Source organism: Nansenia antarctica (assembly GCF_963989245.1).
Source record: "Nansenia antarctica genome assembly, chromosome: 5".
Classification (NCBI taxonomy): Eukaryota; Metazoa; Chordata; class Actinopteri; order Argentiniformes; family Microstomatidae; genus Nansenia; species Nansenia antarctica.
The window spans coordinates 48,336,621-48,349,355 of NC_137690.1; the positions used below are offsets into that span (position 1 = coordinate 48,336,621).

General features: G+C 50.5%; 1 protein-coding gene across 1 annotated transcript; it reads left to right on the forward strand.

Annotated features, from left to right (window-relative positions):
* Positions 1 to 2,796: 2,796 nt before the first annotated feature.
* On the forward strand, positions 2,797 to 7,699 carry olfcs2 (olfactory receptor C family, s2; the record flags this gene model as incomplete). The annotated part of the gene is made up of 11 exons (XM_080532687.1): positions 2,797 to 3,020; positions 3,267 to 3,558; positions 4,004 to 4,246; positions 4,393 to 4,488; positions 4,705 to 5,020; positions 5,165 to 5,337; positions 5,481 to 5,711; positions 5,871 to 5,994; positions 6,249 to 6,442; positions 6,676 to 6,954; positions 7,271 to 7,699. 11 exons carry the CDS (start codon positions 2,797 to 2,799, stop codon positions 7,697 to 7,699), a joined length of 2,601 nt encoding a protein of 866 aa, XP_080388813.1.
* Between the last annotated feature and the right edge of the window lie 5,036 nt (positions 7,700 to 12,735).

The following is a 12,735-nucleotide window of genomic DNA, read 5'->3' on the forward strand; positions in this document are numbered from 1 at the left end:
AAAAACCATAAAGACCCACTTGAGCGAGACAGAGAAAATCGTAGGGGCGCAATGTTTGAGGAGCGAGGAAATCCCCTCTGCCCGGTAGCATCTCTCGAAAAATACCTGACCAAAATTCCGCCCAATGCAAAAGCCCTCTATCTGCAGCCCAGGAGAGTAACAGCGGAGACAGACAGCTACTGGTACACCACCGTTCCCCTGGGAGTAAACCAGCTGGCACAGATGTTGCCGAGGATGTGCAAAGAGGCAGGGACACACACATCTTACACCAACCAAAGCCTGAGAGCCATACAGAAACTGTCCGATGCGGGACTCGAGGCGAGGGAGATCATGGCAGTGAGTGGGCATAGGTGAGATTACGATCTGAATTGTGATTTATAATGAATGAGTAGCGGAACATAAAAATCTAAACAAAAAAACGTATGTGTTTTGCAGGTCTGAAAGCTCGCTAAAAAGTTATTGGAGACCATCCACCGAGAGCAGAAAACGATGGAGCAGCGTGCTGTCTGATGTCAACTCGTCTGTCTCTGAATCACATTCACACATGCCACCAAAGCGACTGTCAACCGAGTCATATTTCACTGGTTGCCTGGCGGCCTCGTACCTATGACCGAATCACAGCCGTGCTGATATTCAGTATAACACACTCCCTCTCGTGTGATATTGCTTAAATATGGGAGTTTAATATTACATTTGTATGGTGCCACTCTGTTGTGTTGTGATTGGTAGCACTGGGACTTTTAAAGAGGGATTGTAATGTTAGTAGCCTAATTAAAGTATACAATGGGTAGTGGAGACAGAAATGGTAATAAAAAGCACAAAATGGTGCATACAAATTGACCAGAATGCAGGGAATGAAGTGTTAAATTCTCAAAATTGTGCCACCCATGCCAGCCCGACAGGCGCACATAACAGGCGCACCCCTGCGCTTTCAGAACGAGCTACCCCAATGTCACGTCGGAATTCGACGTTTGGATGCGATAGACAGACGTCGAATCCTGACGTCTGCCGTGTGAGACCAGGTTGAAATTTGACAGTGCGACAAAACTTGCACGCCGTGTGCTTTGTCACATTCAAAACTAATGGAATCGAATTTTCGCGGTGCGATTAAAATCGGGGCCGTGTGCATTGGGATGAGATTTTCTCATAGACTTCCATTCAAACTTCAAAATCGAATTTTGTCCAGCGACAAAAATCGCACGCCGTGTGCATTGGCCTTTAGAGTGCAAAACTCAAAGTATCAACAAAACATCTAATCAAAGTAGCAACAAAACATCTAATCAAAGTAGCAACAAAAGTATAACAAAATGATCTCTAACAAAGTACTAATGAATTCACCAAACAAAGATCTCTACAATATCACTTGACAAAGAAACAACTAACCCACCAGCATGGCATTGTACAACATGGTGGGAACTACTGCGGGTTATCCCTCTGTGTCTTTTGAATCTTGTGGCCTCTGATGATTGGCTGGTGCTCTGATGATTGGCTGGTTGATTGGCTGGATGATTTCCCAATTATCAAGGGGGGGGTCGATCCCCTGGACTAGGACTCATCTCCTATTTAGGTTTTAAAGAGACACACACAAACACACAGACACAGACACAGACAACCAGAACAGACACTACTACAGACACAAACATATAGACAGATAGCCGTCACACCTTACCATACAACACGTCTCCACGGATGTCTAGTTTTGTTGGACGATAGCCTTCCTCGCTGGACCTCCACCGTTATTGATCCCATCTCCACATACCTCTTAATAATCTGGATGTCAGAATTAGTTTGTTGACTAGTTGACTAGACTCCGGTCTTCACTCACCCGTATGCAAGGCTTCCCCTGCTGGCTGGGCTCTGCCATAGCAGCTGCCGAGTTCACATAGGCTGGCTGGCCTACTGTTAACAACGCAACAACCTCCTGGAGAGAGTTCCTGGTGTGGTATGGTGAGCAATGTCTTCTGCAATCTACTGGCCAACCAGCCACTTCTCAGATCTCTTTAACCTAATCATAATAATTGTTTCATTTCAAAGACTAACTTCTAGAGCCAAAAGGCCACTGTCCCACACAGGGCACTGTATAATTATGTACATTGTGTCCCGAATAAGTAAATCAATGTTATTGAATAACAAATATTTTACTTATTTTCCTCAGTATCTCCTGTTCTTCTTTTGGGAACTTTGGTCCTACCTATTACATCACATGGGCCTTCCCCAATTATCCCCTTTACTCTAATTGCCCCACTTGCCACTGCAAGCCCACTTTAGTGGCCATGTGGTTGTTTTTTAGCCGGGGGCAATTATTTCTCTATATCAGCAGCTGCCCCTCCTCTCTCCCTCTCTGTCTGGCTGGAGATGCCACTCTGCCCACACCTCATTCCTCCTCTTTCTATCTGTTCAACCAGGTACAGGTTGAGTATAGATGCTGTGGGCTCCACCATTATTGATGCCCTTCACTGAAGCTCGCAAGACTAAGTTGGATGGTGTATGGTGTTAGCTGCATCAGAGCTGTGGGTTTGACTCTTAAATGAGCTATTTAACATTACTGAATATTTGGATAAATGTACATACATACTAAATGTTACTATTTCATTATACAGGTATCTATCTCACTGTTTGTCAGACCATGTGTTGATTGATTGTTGGTTGTTTTCTAATCATGTTGCTATAATCTATCTCTTCAGGTCTTGGCTGCTTTGCTATATGCAAATTAATTGTCTTCATGTTATTGTATTAACATGGTTAATCCAGTTGAGGGGTTCTCTGCTTGCCTTTGGTGGCCTCTCTCCCCAGGCGATGTGCCTCTCTGGCTGGCTGTGGCTGCTGTGCTCGCTCTATGGACTGGGTGGTTCACAGGGGCTGGGTGGAGGGAGGCCCTGTCGCCTCATGGCTAAGCCTGTCTCAGGCAGTGTTTATCTGGCAGGAGATGTGGTGATCGGGGGTCTGTTCCCCGTCCATGTGGGAGCACCGGAGCCAGAATTTGAGTTCAGAAACATGAATGGAAATACTAGCTGTACAAAGTGAGTGATTTACTTGTGGACAGCTTTTCTCCTACATGCATGGGTACAGTATATTCAAATGTATGGGGAGTGTGTATTGGTCTTTTAACTGAATTTAACCTCATTATGAGGTCTTATAATGCTCTCCTCTACTTATTTCTCCATCTTCTCTGTATAACCATGTTTAAAATGATAGCTCCCTCTCTCTTAATCTATCTTCTCCTTCCTTTTCTCCATATCTGTCTTGTTCTTTCTCCTCTACCTCAGTTTCTACCAGCGTGCGTACCGCTGGGTCCAGACCATGATCTTTGCGGTGGAAGAGATTAGCCGTAACCCTGCCCTCCTTCCCAACCTCACCTTGGGGTACTTGGCTGCTGACTCCTGCCTGGCAGAGAGCACCACCCTGGGGGCAGCCCTGGCAATGGTGACTGGCCAAGAGGCCTCTGTATCGGGAACAGAGTGTGGTTCGGCCCCTGAGGTGCCTGTCATTGTCGGAGACGCCCGGTCGTCAGCCTCCATCGTAGTGGCACAGACCCTGGGGGTCTTTGAGATTCCCATGGTGAGGCAAGGCTGTGGATTATTTACTGGTTTACCATTACAGTGAATCTCTTTTCTCTCTCTCTTTCTATACCAGCATCTCCCTCTTGCCCTCTTTAACACATGTGACAGCAGCTGGTGAAAGGGGGAACAAGTCGGCAACCGACGAAATGTTCAGACTTTTATTCAGAAAAATTTAAATAAATGTCAACGTTATTGAAAGTCAATGACACTAGTCAATGCAACATATTGTAATGCAATGGATTCGGTGAGTAATCCCCACTTCTACCTAGTTGTTAAAGTTAAGTTAAGTTATAGTTGTTCCCCTTTCACCAGCTGCTGTCACACATTCAAACTCTCCATCCCACTCCCACACACACACATACACACACACTATATTTATATTTATATTACCCTCTCTGTATGCTGTAGTGAATATTTTTGTTCTCCACTCTGTCCTCTCCCAGGTGAGTTACTTTGCCTCCTGTGCATGTTTGAGTGACAGCTGGAGGTACCCCTCGTTCTTTCGGACCGTGCCCAGCGATGCCTTCCAGGCTAGGGGCATGGCCAGGCTGCTGCGTCTGCTGGGCTGGTCCTGGGTGGGACTGGTGTCTGGGGATGATGACTATGGCAAGTTTGGTCTTCAAATGCTACTGGAAGAGCTCCGTGGATCAGGGGTGTGTGTCGCATACTCTGAGGTCATCCCCAAGGTACCATGTGTTTACCACTCTTTCTCTCTCTCATCTCCCAAATGAAAATGGATGTTCTGTCTGTCTCCCTGGCTCTCTCTTTAACCTCCCTCTCTCTTTTTTTGTCTCTCTCTATCTGATCTTTCTTTTCTCTCACTCATCCCTAGGTCCAATCACAGAGCAGGATCAGAAGGATTGTCGACACCATCCGCAAATCGTCTGCCAGAGTCGTGGTGACGTTTGCTATCTCACAGGACGCACTGGTGAGCTCTCATATCACAGATCACCCTCAGTCTCTGAGCAACTTTGCTACTCTTTTATTGTTTTTTCTTCACAGTATCATCCACCCAGGAGTATCGTCATGCTTCAGCCTTTATTTATTTCTTCTTTTCTGAAAAGGACATTAGGTTACTTTGTGTATGAAATGTGCTATATAAAAAAACTTTCATTTGATTTGCTTCTCCCCATCCTATCCCCAGGCTCTGCTGGAGGAGGTGGTCCGTCAGAATATCACAGATAGGCAGTGGATCGCCACCGAGGCCTGGGTCACCTACACAAAGCTCTCCGAGCCCCAGAACCTCGCCACACTGGCAGGGACTATCGGATTCGCCCTGCGGAAAGCCGACATCACTGGCCTGGGCACATTCCTGACACGTCTGCATCCTGACAGTGCCTCACAAAAGCGCGACCCTTTCCTGAGGGAATTTTGGGAAACGCTGTTCGGGTGCTCCCTTGATCTTGATCTCAGCGTGACCCCATCATCAAGGCGACAGTGTTCAGGGTCTGACGTCATAGGTGTGAAAAACTATTTGATTAAAAAATGTATATATTCTTTGGGCGAATGCTTTTGACCGGAAACAACATGGTACAGCAATGTTAGTTCTGTGGTGTGTGTACCATTGTGACATAGTTTGTTCTTCATGTTTCTGACATGAACAGGTGAGGGGGAGAGTCTGTATGCGGACGTGTCCCAGTTGAGAGCCACCTATAACGTGTATAAGGCTGTGTATGCCATTGCTTATGCCATACAGGACATGCTGGCCTGCCAACCAGGGGAGGGACCCTTCTACAACGGCCAGTGTCCAGATGTCAGGAAGCTTCAACCCAGTCAGGTGAGTGTAAAGACATTCTTTTTACAATATCTATTTGAGTTGTTCTTATTCTCAGACAGAATAGTTCTTTTTGTATATATGTTTTTGTGTTTTTTACGAACCAAGTATCTTCATCTTGTTTCCAAACTCTGTTCCTCTTGCAGATTGTCCACTATCTGAGAGGGGTAAACTTTACCACACCTGTCGGGGAACCTTTGCATTTCGACCACAACGGAGACCCCCCTGCCTCTTATGACATCATCAACTGGCATTTGACCCAAAAGGGTACGGCGGAGTTTGTCCAGGTCGGCCACTTTGTGTCCTCTGGGGGATCTGACGGCCAGTTTCACATGGACATGGAGAGAACAGTGTGGGGTGGCGGCAGAGGAGATGAGGTAAAACTGCTGGAGTCTACTGAAAAGAAAAGAAATGTTCAATATTTGTTTTGAGCCAACCTGTGTGTGTGTGTCTGTGTGTAACCACTACATGTGCTGAATGTACTGTCTAAATGTGTAATTAGCAGTGCTCATGATGATTCTCCCCCCCCCCATTAGGTGGCTGTGTCAGTGTGCAGTACTCCCTGTCCCCCTGGCACCTGGAAGGCGGTGCAAAAAGGGAGACCAGTGTGCTGCTTCGACTGTTTGCCCTGCGCTGAGGGAGAGATCAGCAATGAGACAGGTGCTGTACCACTGAAGAGTCATTCAAGTCAAAAGAGAAGACTGCTGCAGATTAATAAGCTACATCATGATAACAAATACTTAGTTGATTGGTCCTGAGAGATACCTTTTGCTCAAACTGTTCTTTTGCACCTCAGATAGTGTTGCTGTGTTTAGACCGGTTTGTAATGATAATACTTTATTTTCCCAGTTTGGGATTCCAATTTAATTTCAAGTCCAACCCAAATTCCACTTACCCTCCTCCTCCTCCCTCAGGATCCGTGGAGTGCAGCAGGTGTCCAGAGCGTTTCTGGTCCAACCGCGACCGTACGGCCTGTGTTCCTCAGCAGATTGACTTCCTGTCCTTCAGTGACACCATGGGTGTTGTCTTGGCCGTCATCTCTGTTGCCGGGGCAACACTCACAACTGCTGTTCTTGCCACCTTCTTTTGGCACAGACACACACCCCTGGTAAGAGAAGGCCTAGGATGAGAAAAACAGGGCATAGACAGATATCAAGTTGTACTATGTTCTTGTGTATGTATGTTTTGAAAATGTGCGTTGTTGTTTGAACAAAGTAATCTTCATAAAACAAACATGGATTTATACATGGGAATCACTTTTAATTGTTTAATTGTTCAATTTTGTTTTAATTTTATTCCAGTCATGACATCACTGTGTAACCCCTCCTTGCCTCATTCTAGGTGCGCGCCAACAACTCTGAGTTGAGCTTCCTACTCCTGCTGTCACTCAAGCTGTGCTTCCTGTGTGCGCTGGCTTTCATTGGCCGGCCGGTGGTCTGGTCCTGTATGCTGAGACACACTCTGTTTGGGATCAGTTTCGTGCTCTGTATCTCCTGCCTGCTCAGCCGCACCGTGGTGGTTCTGGTGGCCTTCCGGGCCACCCTGCCTGGAGAAAACATGATGCGCTACTTTGGCCCGGCTCAGCAGAGGGTGGGCATCTCCCTCTGCACCCTGATACAGGTGCTGATCATTGTTAGTTATTTGTATGTCATATCATGACACAAAGCGAAAAACAATTGTCTCAGTTGGTTGGTTAACGCTTCAACACCAGAGTTGTTGGCTTGATTCCTGAACTGGCCATATATACTATATTATTTTATTTTTTAGGAAACCTAGGCTATTCTTCAGACAAGTCTACTAAATGGTCTATTAGTTCTCTGAAGAGTAACTATTAGTCTCTTTGAGAGAAGCAAACAACATGACCAGTTTGAGGTACAGCAGGCCAATAAAGCTATTGTAGCATGAATCAAAAGGAGTCACAATTTTTTTGCCGCAGGTGCTGATCTGTGTGCTGTGGCTGTGCCTCGCCCCACCTCGGCCTGCTGTGAGAGGGGATAGAGAGGGTCGGGGGTCCAGGGTGGTCCTGGAGTGTGCTGTGGGTTCGGTGGCTGGCTTCTCTCTGGTCCTGGGGTACATCGGCCTGCTGGCCTCCCTCTGCCTCCTCCTGGCCTTCCTGGCCAGGAAACTCCCTGACAACTTCAACGAGGCCAAGCTCATCACCTTCAGCATGCTGATCTTCTGTGCCGTGTGGGTGGCCTTCGTGCCCGCCTACGTGAGCTCCCCGGGGAAATACACGGTTGCAGTGGAGATCTTCGCCATCCTGGCCTCCAGTTATGGGCTGCTGTTCTGCATCTTTGCTCCTAAATGTTTCATCATCCTCCTGAGACCGGAGAAAAATACCAAGAAACATCTGATGGCCAAATAAGACCTTCTGAGGTTTCTAAATAAATGCACAGCTCTATTTCATTTCACTCCTTGGTGGTGGTCACTCATTGGTCCTCGTATTCATTAGGGCAGCGGTTCCCAACCTTTTAGTACTCACGGCCCACTTTACAGATCTCTCCAGTATTCGCGGCCCACTCAGCAGCGCGCGATTTTTTTCCCCGCGTGCACGCGCATGAAACGCGCACAAGCGCTCAAAACAACAACGTAATTTCACCAAAGACTAGAGGGAGTGTGGCCAAAAAAATAAAAAAAAATGCGGTTGAACCATTAAAGCCGAGCGGCGATGTTTTATATAGCAGGTGATCAAATACCAAGATCGTAAATGTCATGTGTTCAATATTTACGACCAAACATCCTTATGTGTGTGGGCAACTCCCGACTCCCGACTAGGGTTGCCAGATGGGCTCGTTTTTTTGGGGTGGAATTAGCGGTTTTAGACTGTGGTTAGGGTGGAAAATGTCGATCCCATTTGGCAACCCTGTTCGCGAGTCCGGGATGGAATGAATGAATGAATGGTCTTTATTGTCATTGCTATAGTACAGGTACCAAACAACGAAATTTAGGAGGGGTGGCTCCCCTGGTGCTAGGAAAGAAAAAAACAACAACTAAAAACAAAACAAAAACACAAGAAGGGAAGGAGCTGGTTTACATAAATAAAGGCTATGTACACTATCCACTATACTATACTGTACAGATAGACGACTAGGGTTGTCGTATTGCACATAGTGTTATTGCACATTCATTTGAAGTGTCGCAGTTTGCAGGCTAGAAATGTACATATTTGTGCCTCAGCACTACACCTGATTTTTTTCAGTCCAGCAGCTGCCATCAATCCGTCCAGACTGTCCAGGGCCCAGAACCTAGGTCTTTGCTGTGTTCAGGGCCTGGATGGCCCTGGGGTAGAAGCTGTGCTTCAGTCTGTTTGTCCTTGCGGCCATGGTCCTGTACCGCCTTTTCGAGGGCAGCCGGGTAAAGTGTTCGTACCCAGGGTAGGTTGGGTCTCTGGAGATCTTGGAGGCCTTCCTGAGACAGCGTGTGTTGTACAGCTCTTCCAGAGAATGTAGCCAATCAAGAAGCGAGCTGACTTCTTCTTTTCGGATGGAAATTTCGGCGCACACCACACACAATACGACCAAGGCTGTTCAATCCAAGATGTTTTATCTTTTTTAAATTAAAATGTTTTTTGTAACAAAAAATAAATAAATTTGCCCATGATTTGGCGGCCCACTTGCAGTACTCTCGCGGACCACCAGTGGGCCGCGGCCCACAGGTTGGGAACCGCTGCATTAGGGTATTAAAACACTGCTGTGTTGGCTATCATGGCCTCCAACAGTTCCAAACATCAGATTTCCTTAATTCATAATCTGGAAAAAACTGAAAAATGACATGGCCCTAATTGAGGACTTAACCAGACCCTGTCACAATTAGGACCTGTTGTTTACACACAGTATACAATTCATGTGGCAATTGACATGCAGTATGTTCACACAAGTGTTGTCTATGAACTAATAATGGTTTGAAATTTAAATTATTCAACAGGATTCCTCTGTTAACATTAGAAGCCCTGGGCCCTCATTACAAATCAATAAAATATGGAAAACACAATAGTGAGTCGGCTGGTCCTCAGTGGCTTTACTAGTGTTAAGCCACGGTGGTGAGGGGGCTCAAGGACACGACAACGGAGGCAGAATACTGTGAAGCCCCGTAGGGTATTTATTTACAGTGGAAAAACTGAAAGGATGAGTCCGGGGGTTTCAACCTGGCGGGCTGGCGGTAGTGGTTGGCGTGGGCTGTGGAGGAACAGAAAAACAGGGTAAGTCTCCACGGTAGGCCAGTACATAAGATATAAACGAATCACAAAGTTAGGCACGAGAGCAAAGTTCACGACTAGTCACAGAGGATACTTGCCAGGTCATTCTTAGGGAAGAACTGACGATGAGTGAGTAGAAATCCAGGGTAGATGTAGACAGAGGGTTGATTGGGAGTGGAGACAGGTGTGCAGGTTTGGCTGAAGATCTAATTAGGGGGACAAGCCTCAGCTGCGGCGGAGAGCACGCTGTGCTCGAGTTGTGGGGGCGGGTGCTCGAGCTGTGGGGGCGGGGGAGGGCGTGTGTTAAGGCCCAGCCGTAACAGGACCCCCCCCCGAGGGGGAGCCTCCTGGCGACCGGCCCGGAGCATCCGGGTGGGCCCGATAGAAGTCCCTGAGGAGGACTGGGGACATGATCTGGGACCGGGGAATCCAGCTCCGTTCCTCTGGGCCATATCCTTCCCAGTCCACCAGGTACTGGAAACCCCGGCCACAGCGACGAACCCTGAGGATTTTCCTTACCGCCCACTGGGGGTGGCCATCCACCAACTGAGGAGGGGGCGGTGCAGGGGCTGGTGGCATCAGGTCGCTGGCGACATGGGGCTTAACCCGGGAGACGTGGAACACCGGGTGGATCCGACGGAGGGAGTGAGGGAGGACCAGCCGGATGGCAGCGGGGTTGATGACCCGGTCGATGGCGTAGGGGCCGATGTATCTCGACGCCAACTTCCGGGAGGGGACATTGAGGGGGAGATCCGCCGTGGAGAGCCAAACCCTCTGGCCCACCTGGTATACAGGAGCTGGAGTGCGACGACGGTTGGCGCTTCGGGTAGTTCGGGCGGTGGCCCGAAGCAAGGCCGAGCGTACGGAGGTCCAGACCCGACGACAGCGAAGGAGGTGTGCCTGGACCGATGGTACCGACGCTTCGCCCTCCTGGGTAGAAAGCAGGGGTGGCTGGTACCCCAAGGAGCACTCGAAGGGGGACCGGCCGGTGGCTTCATTTACCATGGCGTTTAGAGAGTACTCCACCCAGGGTAGGTCCTTGCTCCAGGAGGATGGATGGAGGGAGGACATGCAGCGGAGTGCCGACTCCAGGCTCTGGTTGGCTCTCTCCGCCTGCCCATTGGTCTGGGGATGGTAGCCGGAGGAGAGGCTGGTCGTGGCCCCAATCCCAGAACAGAAGGCCTGCCACACCTTGGACGTGAACTGGGGGCCACGGTCGGAAACCACATCCTGGGGAAGCCCGTAAAGGCGGAAGACGTGGGTGGTGAGTAGCTCCGCCGTCTCCGCCGAGGTCGGTAGCTTTGCCAGAGCTACCAACCGCACAGACTTGCAGAAGCGGTCCACAATGGTAAGGATGACCGTGTTGCCTAGAGACGGGGGAAGGCCGGTCACGAAGTCCATGGCGAGGTGGGACCACGGTCGACCGTTCACGGGTAGAGGCCGCAGCAGTCCTGAAGGCGGCCGGTGGGATGCCTTGCTGCGAGCGCAGGTAGGGCAGGCCGAGACGAACTCCCTGACGTTCGCGGCCATGGTGGACCACCAGAACCGCCGGCGCAGGAAGGACAGTGTGCGTAGGGCCCCAGGATGGCAGGCGAAGCGGCTGGTGTGGCCCCACTGCATCACCTTGGTCCTGACGGCGTCCGGGACGAAGAGACGGCCGGGGGACCCCGGTCGGGGATCTGGCTGGGTGCGCTGTGCAGCTCTGACCACCGCCTCGATCTCCAGGGTGACCACTCCAACGACCCGGGAGGATGGAACGATGGTGTCAGGAGTGGTGGGTTCCTCCTCTGCAGCATGGAGTCGAGAAAGGGAGTCCGCCTTGGCGTTCAGGGAGCCCGGACGGAACGTGAGGAGGAAGTTGAACCGCCCGAGGAACAGGGCCCAGCGTGCCTGACGGGAGTTCAACCGCCTGGCCGACTTGATGTAGGTCAGGTTCTTATGGTCCGACCAGACGGTGAAGGGGTGCTCTGCGCCCTCCAGCCAGTGCCGCCACTCGTGGAACGCCTCCACCACCGCCAGCAGCTCGCGGTTCCCGATGTCATAGTTGGCCTCGGCGGAGGTATAACGACGGGAGTAGAAGGCGCAGGGGTGCACGGTCTGTTCCTCCGACTGTTGAGAGAGCACACCACCGACGCCTGTGTCTGAGGCGTCCACCTCCACAATGAAGGGCCTAGAGGGGTCTGGGTTTATCAGGACCGGCGCCGAGGTGAAGAGCCTCTTCAGTTCACTGAAGGCCGCGCTGGCTGCAGGTGTCCATGTGAACTGGCGCAGGGGGGAGGTGAGGGCAGTGAGGGGGGCGGCTACCCGGCTGAAGTCCCGGATGAATCGCCGGTAAAAGTTGGCAAAGCCGAGGAAGGACTGCAGCTGTTTCCGGGTGGTAGGTTGGCCCCACTCGACGACGGCCTGAGTCTTCTTGGGGTCAGGGCGAGTCAACCCACCCTCCACGATGAGACCCAGGAACTCCACAGAGTGAGTGTGGAAAGAGCATTTCTCAGCCTTAATAAAAAGGCGATTCTCCAGTAGGCGCTGGAGGACTAGGCGGACATGTTGGATGTGCTCCTCAGGGTTCCTGGAGAATACTAAGATGTCATCTAAGTAGAGGACGACAAAGATGTCCAGCATGTCCCTGAGGACGTCGTTCATGAGGGCCTGAAAGACAGAGGGGGCGTTAGTGAGACCGAAAGGCATGACGAGATACTCATAGTGGCCACGGGGGGTCTTGAACGCCGTCTTCCACTCGTCGCCCTCACGAATCCGGACCAGATGGTAGGCGTTCCGGAGGTCCAGCTTAGTGAAGATGGTGGCCCCCAGGAGGGGCTCAAAGTTGGAGCTCATGAGGGGGAGAGGATAGGTGTTCCGGACGGTGATGGCATTGAGCTCACGGTAGTCAATGCATGGCCTGAGGGTTCCATCCTTCTTCTTAACGAAGAAAAACCCAGCTGCCACCGGGGAGTGTGATGGACGGATGAGCCCCTCAGCCAGACAGTCGGAGATGTAGGTGTCCATGGCTGCCTTCTCCGGGGGGGCAAGGTTGTAGAGGCGACTGACTGGAAGTTTGTTGCCAGGGCGGAGCTCGACGGCACAGTCGTAGGGCCGGTGAGGGGGCAGGGTGCGAGCACGCTCCTTGCTGAAGGCCTCTCCGAGGTCGTGGTAGACCTCTGGGATGGAGGAGAGGTCAGGGGGAGCCGGAGGCGGTCGCAGAGGCG